Here is a 15263-nt window from a genome sequence, read left to right on the forward strand (position 1 = left end):
TGCCCATCGGGGTCGCTGCCTCTCCGACCGGCTTACGCTGCAGCGAGGGGCGACGCAGCCACCCGGGGGGCGGATTTCAGGCTTCACAAGGACCAGCAGAAGGAGCCGGTCCCGTCAGCACGCCCGGCGTGTCGGGAGCACCTTCTCCATCAGAGCGGATGGAATAAACAAAAAAGTCTCCGTCATCCAAACACTGAACTGCAGAATTTAAAATGTCACATAAATTACAGCTTTATTACCGATCCAGAAGAACCAATAACTGTGTGATTTCAATACCAACAGCTCTGAAGTAGACTCGGTTCAATATTTCACTTTCATTTCAGAATTTTCATTTCAGATTTTCCTCAATGGTTCAGGCCGATGCCCAGAATCCCACCAGCCCAAAGGCGCAGGACTAACGAGCCATTTCTGCTCTGACAAACTATCCACAAACTTTAGTCCCAACGAGGCGCTCCACAGATCACCCCCCCCGCCCCCCCATCCCACCAGTGCCTGCTCTGCACTGGCAGCCTGGTGAGAAAGGGCTTGCTGAAATAAATGATCACTGCTGCACAGCAGAGATGGAGTCTGTAGGCAGAAGGAAATAATTTCAAGCAGCCTCTACCGCACCCCCTCCAGCCCAGGGGGGCTCACCCCGCACAACACCAGCCCTGCCGAGGCAGATCTGCGCCCAGTGAGCCATCCTTCCTCCTTCCCACACCTCGCGGCAGAGGGCAAGCACGTGCGGGACCCAAACGCAGCTCCGGGAGCGTGGGGCAGAGGGTGCTGAGCAGGGGGGCGAAGGAACGCCGCGGCCCGGCAGAAGCGAGCCCCCCCAGGAGCAGCCGCAGGGCCGGACGGCTCCCGCACCGGCGCAACTGGGAGGAAGCTGGGACAACGGGGGCTACACGCTGCGCTTAGGGCTTTCGTGCTACATTGCCTCTTTGGTGAGAGGGGGGCAGCAAGGAGGGTCTGGACCAAGGATCTACAAATATTGATTTTTTTTTAATTTAAATTCTGCTACCATAAACAGCTTAATGCAAGGAGAACCAGGAATTCTGAAGTATTTCCAGGTAAAGCCATTCCTAACAGGAGGCACGAGGCTCTGCAGGGAGGCTATAACCATCCAAACCAAAGCACCTCAAAGCCAAAGAAACTCAAAACTACCATTAAGCAGAAAAGCACGCACGTAAACACAAGGAAATACAAATTAATTGGCTTTTAACTGTCACAGATGCTGGGGCTTCCGTCTCTTTAAAAGAGTCAGAGGAAACATATGCATCGCCTACTCTAACATATTTACTTTTAAATTTAAACTCCTCAGTTGCCATCATTCAACGACAGCATCAAACTTTAATGACAGTTTAATTGTGGTTCATCTCTTAAAAACGCTTTAACCACAGGGCTGTGGTTTTACAGAGTTCACCTTCCTAATCCTCCTTTTCTATACCTATAAATACAGATGTATACGCAATAAAAATACACCCCACCCCACCCCTTTCCAGCCATTTCTTTTTGTCCCATTCCCCCACCTACAAGGTGGGGACGAGGAAGCAAAACTCGCAGCAGCGAGAGCAGCCGCGGAGTGGGATTCCCTCCAACGCCGCCGCCGCGGGGGCAGCCAGGAGGGGCTTTAATGGTTTCATGGTTCTTCCCTGGCCTTGACACCTCCAGCCCCTCAGCTCCTCCTCTCCTGCGCCTTCCAGCGCCCCATAACCCCGCCGTGAACTGGGAGAACAGGGACCATCCGCAAGATGCTCGGAGGCCCCTTAGGAACTCCCTGTAGCTGGGCACCCGAGCCTTAATCCTCTGATGAAAGAAAAACATTTATGGATGGAAAATAACAAGAAAATGTTTCATTAATGCCAACAGCAATCTCAAGGCAACCAACACATCAGAGCCCAGGGAGTTCAACCTATTTAGGAACTTACAGGAGTCATATTCTGAGGATTGTTAGGGATATTTTTAGAGGTCACAGTGTTACGCTTCCTTAAAGACAACCCTGATTTTCAGTAATTTAGCAATTAAAGTGGGGATGTGTACGTGATGGGAAGCAGAGCCTGGGTTCGACGTCTAGGGCGCGGTTTCGGGGGAGCCGTTCTGCTCACGCCGCAGAGCCGCCCGGCCCTCGCCCCCGGTGCCAGACTCGCTGAGCACCCCACGGAAACGCGTTTGCCTCCAAACTGACGAGGACCGGCTCCACGCAGGGAGCAAACCTGCGCGTTATAAACAGCTCCCGTCCTGCCTCCCCGCTGCCGGCCTCCCCTGCCCGCAGCCCCCCCTGCATTCCGGCGCCGCCCCCCCCGCCCCCCGAGCCCTCGTGGACATGGAGCCCTTGCAGACATGGAGCCCTCGCGGACACGGAGCCCTCGCAGACACGGAGCCCTCGTGGACATGGAGCCCTTGCAGACACGGAGCCCTCGCGCCCCTTCCCAGCACTCCGGGAGCGCCAGCTCCCCCGGGCATCCGCGGGAGGCAGGAGCAAGACAAATGGAACACGGCACCACAGCGTGAAGACCAAGTATTTACAAACACCACTGCTGAGATACTGCAGGAAGAGGAAAACCGTGGGACAGGTTTAAACAAAACCCTGCGGCGCTAACGGCGTCCGCGCGATTTCCCTTGGGCCTGGCGGGGCGCTCGACGATAAGCGGTTTTTCACACAAGCAGTACCTTTGCATTGCTGGTTTTGCTTACATCCTCCCTAAGTTCTGAATGAAATGTGTTTATAAGCAGTGTCAGAAGCACGCTTTAGACAAGGAATCTGATATTAAAAGTGGTGCTGAGCCTGATACGTCTGAGCGTGAGTTTTCAAACAGAACTCAGAGCTCTTTTCCCTGGCAGCACCTCTATCTCCAGCTTCTGTCCCCCAAGTTCTGAGGGATAACTTACCAGCTTCGAGCCGCCAAATCTGAAACCCAGGAATAATAATACATGGTTCTGTAACAGATTGCGCTCGGAGTTACCTGGTGATGGAACAGATTCTCTTAAGTGGCCTTTGCAGCTACAGTTCCTTTGATTCTGCTGTAAAGACTCAAATATGATATGGAGACTTTTATTTTTATATCCTATCCCTGCTTCTTGAATTCTTCTCTTTCCTTCTTATTCAGCTTCCCTGGCAGTGAGATAATCCACTTACCCAGACTAGTAAGGTTATTTTAGACTATTTTCGGTCACTTTACACATTTTAAAGAATGCAAAAAGCACCAGTTGACAGCTGTTAGGGACTCGAATGTTATTGTAAAGCAGCTGTTTTCATTTATAGGAAAAGTATTCGTCTTTCTCCAAACCGAACAGAATACTGAGTTAATAACCCTCGCTCTAACCTACGGAAAATACAGGTCATGCCTGTGAAATGTTGGCAGAAGGTGTTGTTTATAACAATTAAACTTGTGCAGCATTTTGTTCTTAAAAGGATTGAGCAGTTCTGGCCCAGGGACGTTTGCAGTTTGAAGCAGCTATTAAATAATCATCAGTAGCATGTTCACCCCACAAAGAATTTCTACTTAAAATCAGACAAGATTCATCAGACGAGGCTTCACAAGACATTCCAAATGAAGAGCGGCTGACACGGACCAGAAGCAGGGGGGATCGCTCTAACGTTTCACCATTTGTCTCTCATTTCCTTCTAAGAACATTCGGGTTTTATATACTGACATCAATGCTTAATTTGTTTGAAAACAAGGCCTCTGCACACATTCCCTCTGCATTCTTATTTACTTTACATTAGTATTTATAGTCCATTCAGTCAAGCTCGGGAGGAGAAGGCGACCGGCATCCCAGAGAATGTATTTGTTGAAGAGCCAAGGGAATGAGAGAGCTCGACGGCGAGGGATAACTTCCAAGTGTACATACAGTTCCTGCACAGATTTAATTTGAGAATCACCATGGCACCAAGCTACACGAAGTATCAGGAATGAAGTAATCATCTTCCTTATGTTCTTAACGTTGTAAGCCATGCAAACATATTTTACAGAAAATCCTGAACGCGGGCTTTAGTGCAGATCCAAAAAGCCTGATCAGATCTACGTGCCCGGTGCCCACCATGGACGCTGCCAGGCCCGGCCGTGGCTCTGCTGCCGTACCCGAACATACGGCATCTGCCTTGCGCCTCGGAGAAACTGTGCTTGCCGTGGTCCAGCCAAGAGCCTTCCTAAGAAGCAGGATTTAAAACGTACATCTACCAGAATCTAAATTGCTAGGCTAACCGGGGAACGTGTACGTATTGGTAAAAGTAAGACCGGCAGAAACACACACCGGATTGATTGTGGAGGGAAATCATTAGGCGGTAAAGCAAATCAATATTGATAATGGTATTTTATAGTTACACGACATGATCTGCACAACCTGCAAAGCTTTCTCTACAAAACATGAGGACGGGAGGTTAAAAGCATGCCTAATACCTACCCTTCTTAGAAATTAATATTGAGACTTTTACTGGTTTCTAAGGAGCAAAATGATACCAAGTACTAAAACACCCAAACCTCACCTTCTGCAAAGCCTTTTCCATTCATTATTATATCGGCCCCAAATCCAGACAGCGCCATGTCTGACATTTTCACTGATGAATTCAGGAAGAACAAGGCGTTCTTACGCTTGTGATTTCAAGCACGTGATTCCCTTTCTGTAGATCTGCCACGGTCAAACCAATTTCATGTTTCAATCATCGGCTGCTGGAGCGCTCACAATGTTCAAAAGCATTCTCAAAGAGATCTAGACGTGGCAAGTTCATTCAAAGCAATCCTTAAACTACCTGTGGATATTGGGGTTCTCTACGGGGCCATTAGCCCCGCGCCTCAGCGCTGCCCAGGCCCAGCAAGGTCCCTGGGGCACCGAAGGGCGCTCCCAGCTTTTCCCTTGGGCCCGCATCACCCCATCCTTAGCCTCTTCTCTCCCATTCCGGCTATTTGGAGAAACCTCCCTTGCCTGAGAGATACCTCCCAGCCTCCCTCAAGGTGGTCCCTCGCGGGATTAGACCAGTCTCCTCCGGGAGCTCATTCCACAACCAGGAGTGTTTTATTCCCAGCTCTCATGTAAAATATGCATGTGTGATACATGCTGCTGAGCACGCAATAGGTTAAACAAATTGATGATGAAGTATTCTACGTAGTTATTTTTCATTACCATAAGAAAACATCAATTACATTTTCTATTTTATGAGTGTACACAGGGGAACCCATTACAATAACGGAGAGGTTATATGACTGGTTCTGCTGCTTCCTTCCTAAGCAAAAAGCACAGTTAGCTTTTAAAGACAATGAAACAAGCCCAGAGAAAAGGAACGCATACCAGCATATCTGCATAGACGGTTCCTATCCTGATTTATCCAGCCTGACTCCAACTAATTAAACATCTGCCTCAACAATTTCCTCTGCAGATTTATCTTCTCCAGTATGCAGCACTGGCTGGTGGTTACAGGCTTGTCCCTAACTTGCAGCCATCCCCATGCACTTCTTCCAGTTGGTTCTTTGGGCACGTGGCAAGCGATGATTCAGTGTTCCCATTAACCCCCTGCTGCTGCCTGTTGTGGGACAGGTCACCAGGCCCCCAAAGCACCGATTCAGCGCAACCATGTCCTCTACGAAACGGCTCAAGGGCCGCGGTTCTCCAGCTGTAACACGTAAAGGTGATTTTACCACCTGTACCTCCTGTTGATTCACTCAAAAAGTATTATTTAAAAGTGGTCAGAATTCATACCTGTAAGGCAAAAGCCTTGTGACACCAAGCGAGGAAAACTGCAAGGAATGTGAAATAGTTTGAAGAGTTTGCAATAATTTTATCTAACACGGTATCTAAATAGAGCCGGGCACAATCAGAATATTGCTTCCATTCCTTTCATGCCACTGTGAAATAAAGGTTGCACCCAACTTCTATCTCCTTCGACTGACCTGTATCTTCCTGCAACAAGTAATCTTTGGCTTGAAGTTAAATTGCAGTCGGAAGTCTTTACTTAGCTTTAGTCTTTTCAACAAATGGGATTTGGAAATAAACACATTGATATTATTATTTTTTACAGGCGTAGTTCATGCTACAGCTACACGAACGCCAGTGCGTGTGCTGAAATGGCACGTGCGGAAATCCGGGCTCTGCGCAACCTTTCGTCAGGAGAAACCTTCTGTGTCGTTACCAGCCTCGTGCTCTGGGAGCAGGCAAGGGCTGGGTGCTGCAAGGGTGGGAACGGCACTTCTAAACAAAACGGAGAAGCTCAGAAGGTCACCGGCCTTCTGGTGGGGAGGGGTCTGGAGCCCCAGGCTGCTGGGGAGCGGCTGGGGGAGCTGGGGGGGTTCAGCCTGGAGCAGAGGAGGCTGAGGGGAGCCCTCATCGCGGGGGGATTTAACAGCCGGGCAGATAAGGTGCTTAGGACAGGATTTAGTGGTGGACAGGTACGGTTGGGCTCAGTGATCTTGAAGGTCTTTTCCAACCAAATGGTTCTATGACCCACAGCGGTGACCAAGGCTCAATTGCTCATTGAAAAACCTGCTTGTAAGCTGCAGATTACTGGCTGAATAAAATAATTAGAGAAAACCAGTCTAGTATTTTAGCCATGGTCATGCTGGAACATCCCCTTCCTGCCCATACAACAGAAATTCTTCAATTTCTTCCTCACCCCAAAAAGCCAAGCAAGGTTTGCATTTTCCTACAAACACAGGAGCAATTTGAAAAATGTCCTGTGAGTCCATGGTGAAAACAGGTCAGAAAGCAATTTCTTACACAAGTACTTGAAAACAGTATAAGCTGGAAACATAATAAATTCATCTGGCCTGTGAAGACTGGTCTGGAGGCACACTGAAAATGCGCATTCCAGTTTTATTAAGCTATTACGAAAGCTTTAAATAAACACGTCAAGTCTATTTTTGGTCAGGACTTTTTAAAAATCAGAACAACCAACCTGAAAGGCAGCGTTGCTGAATGAGAAGAAATGCTTTTCCTAAATTACGTCTTATCTTTTATTCAGAACTTTGACATCCTAATCCACTGCTTAATAATGACTCGAACCGCAACGGCACAGGACCGGACTGTGCTAATAGTCTGATCTTAAATTCCATTTATCTGTGCATCTCCCAAGGAAAGCAAGAGGCATACCCACTCCAGATATGAGGAATCTGGTGGGAGATGAAGAATGATGATAAAATCTTGTTCTACCCCCCGTCCAGCCTGCCCGTGCCTGCCGCGGTGGCACGCGGAGCGTCAGCTCTCGTCGCCCTGGCAGCATCTCCCCGCGCTGGCCACAGCCGCTGGGCGCAGGCAGCCGCAGGCTCTGCTGCTGTAAAGATGACAGGCGAGACCCTCCAGCCCCCCCAGATCTGCTGACTGATGGATCACAGCTTTGTACAAGGGAAGTAATTGGGAATAAGGGAAGATGTGGGTAACTTTAATAGAGAAGTTTAATTTGTGATTTACCAATTTAATACATAAATACCTAATCTGAGAAGTCCCTTCACCCGTGTGACAGTATTACATGGCAATTTCAGTAATGCATCGCGAGTGCTCACCAAAATTTAAAAAATAAAACAACCCCCAAATGTTTCATTTAAAAATTCAGTAATACGGGAACTCAAGCAGAAACCCTTCCCGAGGGCGCTCACGCTTCTCGCAGCGACACTTACAACTGCCGGTCCTAATTCCGGACCTACCTACACACAAGCTTAAACTCAAACCTGCAAGCAACACCGACTATTTCATGAAATCCAATTGCATGTTCAAAAGTAAATATGCCTTTAAGTAACCAAAAGGCTTTTAGTCGTGACTTCTGCTGCAGTTATATCCACAGCAGGGATGACGGGCACGTCTCAAAGAGGTGAGATGTCACATGGATAACTTACATAAAGTAAATTTAAATGATTTCTTATATAATTAGCACCCCCCCCTCCAATGATACGTACATGCTTATAGACACTGTTACTACAAAGGTTTCCGAGCAGGAGCACCAAGACAGTAGAAATGAATGTATTAGCTGAAGGAATAAACGACAGGTCCCTTCCATCCCTAAACTACTGAGCAAAAGTAACAAAACAAAAGCAAAAACAAATTTAAAATGGGCAAAGAGTAAAACATCCCTTCCACGAAGGAGGAAAGTAGCTTAAAGACTGAGCTAAGTGAATCCTTTAGCCCCCTCCCTTCAGGGAAGAGAAATCCGACCCCAGGAAATAAATAAAAGTCACCCAAAAAGTGAACAAAAGAGGTGTTCGAAAAAACCAGAACACCATTCATCGCAGCTAACGACTTGTTCATTATGAGTGATGATGGATAAAGACTTCTCACGCTGAGATGAAATCAAGATTTATATGCATTGTTTCCTCTCCCAACTTGTGGGAAGATCATCATCATTTAATTCTATCTCTGCGGCCAGTGATGGGCATCCAGAGAGCTGGTTATCAAACGGCGCAGTCAGCTGGCAAAAGCCGAAACGTGCAGTTGGCACATCTGGACCGAGCCGCCACAGCCGAGGGTGAACAATGACTCCTGGCCAGCGGCCAAATTGCTGCAGACGCTGGCGGGGCTCATCTACAACCACCCCTACCAGCATCTCTCCCCCCCCCCCCCTTTTTTTTTTTTTTTTTTTTACGAGAATCAGATTTTCATTGCTTCATTCAATTGCTCTCCTCTGCCATTTTTTACAGCTCTTATCGTTCCCTTGGAATATGGCCTTGAGACAGCTCATCCGTGTCCTTCACTGTGTTATCTCTTCTAACTTTTATTAAAACTTCAGCTCTCATCTGAAGATAGCTAATTAAATCCATGACAGATTATACACTCGTTTAAAAACTGCACTGAACTACTTTTTCTAAAGAGAACAGGGTTTATTTTCTTTTCCCATAGTTAAAACTAAGGGTATATAAGGAGGTTTCATTCATTTACAAAGACAAGATCCTTATCTCTACCCAGTATATAGATAGGTTTATATTAAAGTTCCTTTGTTGCGTGACAAGACTCGGTGCAATTTCTCACAGTAATTATTTCTTGCTGCTGGAAAGATCTCTCAGCCTTATACTTTTGAAATATATACACTAACGTGTATGTGAATGCACATTTACACCCTGGAAAAGCATTGCTCAAACATAAATGCAAGCACTGTAGATTTCCTTTTCTCAAACACAGGTACGGCTTAACTCTAACCGTGCTGTTTGGACAACACTGCAGGAAGGACATTTTTCCTTTTCTCTGCAAGCAATGCCGAATCCTTTAAATTATTTAAAATCACACGAAGCATCATTTTCTTACATAAATTAAAAGTATGCCAATTCTATCAAGGACTGGTCTTACTGTACTTCCACCCATCATCTCAAATTACCGCTAGCTGGACTTGAATGCAAATGGCTTTGTTATCATAAATAAATATTTGCAGTAACGGGTAGACGGCTCTGCAGCAAGCACTGCGCAGCTCCTCCGCGGTCGGCTTCTTGCCAGCACCCAGAACACAAACCAGCGCACAGAGCTGCTTTGGAGTGGTGCTGGAAATCACAGTGCCCACTGAAAAACCTGAGCATCTTTCACACAGCAGTTAAAGAGAGAGATATAAAATATGCTCATGGAAAAACACCCTACCCTCTAGAAAATACGATAAATAACCCACCTGAGCCTCTCTGTGATCCCTTCCTTCTCTTTAAGGCCTTTTGTAAGATATCCTTCATGGTGACCTTCATACTGTCCACCTGAATAAGTGAGAATCCATGAGCAGCATTTCTGCAAGACAGATGCACATGCATTTTTACACAATCGTCATCATCAGGCAGCTCACTGCAATTTTCATTAGTTTCAAGCAAAGGACTTCTTAGGCACGACAATTATCAAAGTTGTGCTACAGAAGGAAGTTAAAAGGGGAGACTGAGCAAACTCCCGTAGAAAGGCAGAGACAGAAATGGAGACAACGGGTTGAGATTCAAGGTGCGTAAGGAATTTCCTAATTTATCCTTATTTTTGATCAATTTGTGTTCATCATTAAAAAAGAAAAATGAGCAAAGGTACCTGCGGAGCTCCTCAACTACTCGTTATTAAGCATCTGCGAGGCGTTTCCCGGGGCATACAAGAGGAACAGTTTGCAATGGCATTTGCACGCACGTCCCGATGGCACACGTAGCAAATCGTTAAGGAGAGGTGGAAGAACAACACTCAGAGAAACAACAGCAGCTTTTCAGCACTGCCGCTGCAGAGCGTTATTCCAAACGTTAGCACCGGGCTGTCTTTGGACACGTTTGTGAACATCGTGGCACACGATCTCGGGGGCAGCAGGGTGCTTGTCCCGGCCACCGCCGCCGGGGGGAAACGCTGCAAACAGCCTGGGGACGGCTACGGCAGACACCGCCAGGCCAATATGGAAAGTGGCATCACCGGGGAAGCAGAGAAGATGACAATGTAATAGGAGAGATACTGGATTAATATATCAGTAAATTCTGCCCCTTAGACCTCGCAGTCAATCTCTGCTCGTGTCAGTAGATGTCACTGCAGACAGTTAGCACAGGAATTTGAGAGCTGCTAGGCACCCACTGGGAGAGATTTGCACTGCATGGAAAAAAACTGTTTTGCAAAGCTATTTAGACAGGAGGAGGAGCTTTGTATCTGGCAACTGGGAATTTTAATCAGGGAGTAGAGCTCGATATGAATATCATAGCTGGAATATTTTTAAAAGCAACTGGCAGTCAAAAGCAATCCAAGCAACACAATTACATCGTTAAACCCAGGACCACATTGCGTGTCACTTTAAGACACAAATGCCAGGAACACAAGTGTGAGTGCAGACCACTCCAGGGCCGGCATCTCTAGCCCAGGCTGGGACTCAGCCCCGATGAACCAACGGCATCTCCGAGCCCTCGCCACACATTAACTGGCCGCTGGCTGCAGCGCCGACACGGTGGCCAGCAAACTCCCTGCCTGGGCCCATGCTGGCCACCAGCTTGCTGTCCTGCGGCTCGCTGGAGCTCTTCTTGCAGCTATCGGAACAGCAAGCATGCACCGTCCCCTTTTACCCCGCTCACAGCACAGAGCTGCCTTATCTACCCCAGCTAAACTTTTCAGCTCAGCATCACCTGCCGAGAGCGGCTGGGACGGGCCGAAGAGACGGTCAAGAAATCCACAGCGGGTGGTCATTTCTGTGTTACAAAAAATAAAAACGCCTGCCACGCTGCAAGGGAACGTGTCAGAGGGGTCTGGTTTTGGAGCATCCCCCGGCTCCTCGGGCAGCTCGCCCCCCGGCTCCTCGTCCCCCCGGCAGACAGTCCCACCCGTCACTGGTACAAAAGGGTGTTTCCTCCTCATCAGCTCTGAGTCAGCCTCATCTGAATTTCATTCTCAATTCCCTTTGTTCCTGGCAAAATGAAACTGCCTAAAAGCCCCAAATTTATGTTCTCTAGACCATTTATTATTTATAACTCTATCTTACTCGTCTTCACACCAAATATTCCCAACATTTTCATGCATCTACTTTTCCCCTCTCTATTTCTGCCGTGTGTTCAATACAGAAGGAGCAGAACTGAGCCCACTGCTCCACATGAGGGAGTGCCATCCATGCCGGCAGCGGCAAGATTGCCATCCTCGGTACGGCCCAAGGATTCGGGGGTTTGGACTAATGCCGCACGCGGAGCAGAGACCTTCCTGAACTCCTCACCGATGAGCAAATCTGCCCTGAAGCTGCTACGGAGCCCTGCGACGTGCGCGAGCGCCGCACAGCAGCTGGCCCCTGCCCAGCACCGTCCTGGTCGTCCACCTCGCTCCCTAAAGGCATTGCAGCTCTGCCCGAACCGACCCGCCGAGCTACACTCCACGGATTTTTTGAAGTGAAAAACCTCTTATACAACGACACTGTAATTACCAAAGGAAACTCCCTCTGCGCTTTTGTTTAAATGACACGATGTTTGCCAACGAAGCGCTCCAAGGAAAGCCCTGCACGCTGGATCCAACCATCAGAACACGGATTCAAAAGAGGTCTGGTGCCTCCAGGTAATTCCTACAATGCTCTGCAGTACAGAAAGGAGGTTTCCAGAGAACGGCAACCAAAATACAGGAAAATAAATTAAAGTACTGCAGAAAAAAAGAAAACCAGCAAAGGTGAAGAAAGTCTTCTGAAACCTTCAGTGGCCAAAGTGACTGGAGTCACAATCTCATTTTTTTTCCTTTAGTACAAAATGTTTTCCAAGTGTGTTTTCCCACAAACAAAGCAGGGCCTGCAGCCTACACCGCAGATCGGCCCCACTTCCCGCTGGGCACGAAGCAACCGATGGCGACCGACCACAGCTTGGGGCTGCTCACACCAGCGGCTACCTGGAACCCCCCAAAAATCAAAGATTGTCTTTCTATTCCTGAGACTTGGGCTGCTATCGAGCACGGGCTGCTGCTGGTCCTGCTCGCATCTCAGGCCATCCCGACTCGGTCGATTCTTTCTATCGAGCAGCTGGCCTGAGAACTGTCAGACGAATTTTCCTGACACTCTATTACTAACTCATGCCTGAGCCTCGGCCATTCTTTGCCTCAGAAGCTGGATCTCATCCCAGAACAATCTCTAAAAGTTTATTTTACTGATCAAAGCAAAATAAGAAAAACCTCTGTGTTTGACTATATTTAGTGTGCTATTCAGTGAGCCAGACTTTGGCAAGAGCAGTGAAATGTAAAGTGCACCCTGCATTTGTAAACTTTTGGATATTTGCTCTGGAACGGAGCCAGAGGGTCTGAAACGCCCGGCCCAGCTCAGCCGCACGACTCTCCCCTTCCGCTGCTCGGGCTCGCGGAGCGCGGGGCGCTGCTCCTCCCTAGCCACACACCACGGAAACTCAGCCACGCGTGGGAGCGGCAGCCTTGGAGCCACCCTCGGCACCGGGGCGCCTGCGACGCCATCCATCTGCCGCGACCCGCCTTCACGTGAAAGCAGCACAGGGGGGCTCTTCGGGAGGAAATACCCCCACCTCACCCTGCCAGCTTCCCAGTTACGCTCCGCACTGATAATGTGCCCGAACTGTCCTCGCTCAACCCAGTCCCAGCATATCCTTAATTATGATTATAAATTACATGTTTTAGCTTTCTCTGCTAAGGCATGATACCTTCACTTTAAGTCAACACACTAGAAAACGGGACAGACAAGCAGATGCTATTCAATCAATTAAAACTGCTGCTTGCAAATTGGAAGCCAAAGAAATTCCTGAGCTTGTATTTCCTGTCATTTTGCAAAAACATACCTGGGTGACAAGGTTAAATCAAGCAAAGGAAATCCCTGGCACTTATCATCCACAGGCATTACTGATAAATTGTGCAGTGGAGGAATAAAGGATTACCTTCTGTATTTTTTCATTACACTTTTCTTTTGTTACAGAATACATAAATCCATTGTGGCACAATGTAATATGTATCATCGTGCTACACCTGTGGACGTTTCATAACGGCTGCCATGTCTGTGCAGTCAGGAATGATAAGTGAACCACCCGTGAATGTTAATGATAGTGATCATTCTGCGGTAACTTGGCTTTCCATCTTCTTTTACAGCCTCCGCGCTGGAGCCAGGGTGGCAAGGTTCAGAAGAGGAAAAAGAAAACAACAGAAGAGGCAAGAGCTTCGGCGGGCTGACGCCGGGGCGCTGCCGGGGGGAAAGGCGCTCAGAGGCGGCATGGAAACCGGCAGCCCTCTCCATGGGCTCCGCTTGGGCAACGGAGCAAAAACCCAACGCTTCAGGGACAAAGGGCTTCTGTTCTGGATGGGAAACAAACTCTTCTGAAAGCTGCCTTCCCAATCTGGACCAATGTGTTTTCATTTTCTTTTTCTTTTCTTTTTTATTTTTTTACTGAGGTGGAATTTATTGCGCTTGGAGCTTGGTGCAAAAAATGGCTGGCATGGTTGGAAGTGCCTGTGAGTGACTAAGAACAATTTCCACTTGACCAGCACAAAGTCAAAGTTAAGACTAAAAATCCCAGTTGACGTGGATGTTCTTTACTTAAGCTGGGTAATTTTTAAGATAAAGTGCACAGTGATATGAACCAGAATAACCACGCCAGCCACAATTCTCACTCTGAGCCTAAATGATCTTGCTTTTGTGCATCTCGGGTTAGGCTCGGCTAACTCTGTGCACTCCTGGGTTCAACTGGCTGCAGTTTGACGCTGCTATAAGCTGTCATTAGACATCTAACGAGTCAGCTTCCCGCTCTAGCTCCTTTCTTGGGGTCCTGCCCCTCCCTATCCCTGCCCTGGGAACCCTCCTTCTTAACTTCAGCCCCTCCATTAACTTCCTTAAATTTGCATTTTATGAATATTCTAAAATACACTTTGTAGATGACCTACAGCCATGTAAGAACTGAGCAGGCCTTTCGGGGAGTGCTTCTGTAATCTAAGGAAAAAACACATTTCAAAGCTTTGAATTGAACCTGTAAATGTACTATGAAAGCTTGGTATTTTAAAAGTGTTTCAAACCTTAATCTATCAGGTATTGCAGTGCTGCTGCTTTGAAAAATACATATATAATAGTCAAAGCAATTTAAACGTAATATCAAAACTGAAAAAAGTGCTACAGGGCAGAGGGACTGCATGCCAAATTTCATCTACGTGCCAACTGGCAGCGGAGCTACAACTCCTCGAAACACCATTAGATCGAGTACGTCGAGGTGGGGTAATAAAATTTCCAAGGGAAAAAGCCCTAATGATAGTGCAGCTTTATTTTAAGGTACCTTCGTTCAGCGCATCTCAGGTTTTCCTCCTTCATCTCAAGAAGTCTGCATTGCCATGAATGCGGTGCTTTGTTTGCCGCCTCCCGACAGATCACGCTCGCCGTCAAAGCGGGCTGTTTGCGAATGCCGTGTTTGACATTGGACAAAGCACTCCTTTCCACAACAGACATTTTCCAAAAACATAACTCGCGAGACTAATGGGCAGTTAGAAGCCAGAACGACTGCCCTCCGTCTTCTCCTTGTGTAACTTTGCCAGAGTCCTTGGAACTTGCCAAATTCGGTCATGCCTGCTTAGCTTGCTCGACTGATTGTGCCAGAAAAGAAAATAAGACACAGATGTATTTGAGCTCTTTGAGATGCCAGTAAGAGAGACAGCTAATGGCTTCATTTCGACCCTCCCCTACCAGCTGGGCACAGGTGGGGGGATAATGAGGTCCCTCTCCCTAATCAAACTCAATTATTTACTACTCTATATAGCCACAAAGACATTCACATTCAGCTCAGAATATAAAATGCACTGTGGGCTACTTCCAGCCACCGCCACTGGGTATTTAGAACCAACTCAAGTGGCCGAGAGTTTGCCTTGGCAGGAGTTTAAGGGTATGAAGTTCTGCAAACTGTTTCTGCTCAAACATGTCCTGCTGA

General features: G+C 47.6%; 1 protein-coding gene across 10 annotated transcripts in view; it reads right to left on the reverse strand.

The window, feature by feature from the left end:
• MAPKAP1 (MAPK associated protein 1) overlaps window positions 1–15263 on the reverse strand; it is a 108625-nt gene that overhangs the window by 40255 nt on the left and 53107 nt on the right. For 8 of the 10 annotated variants that reach the window (XM_035903111.1, XM_035903112.1, XM_035903110.1 and 5 more), the window contains one exon: window positions 9554–9663. The exons of the other annotated variants lie outside the window; for them this stretch is intronic. In XM_035903111.1, the coding sequence (XP_035759004.1) occupies window positions 9554–9663 (110 nt within the window). The remainder of the gene's footprint in view (window positions 1–9553; window positions 9664–15263) is intronic. 10 annotated transcript variants of the gene reach the window in all.

This window comes from Egretta garzetta, unplaced genomic scaffold (genome assembly GCF_000687185.1).
Source record: "Egretta garzetta isolate BGI_Z169 unplaced genomic scaffold, ASM68718v1 scaffold341, whole genome shotgun sequence".
In the NCBI taxonomy this organism is placed as follows: domain Eukaryota; kingdom Metazoa; phylum Chordata; class Aves; order Pelecaniformes; family Ardeidae; genus Egretta; species Egretta garzetta.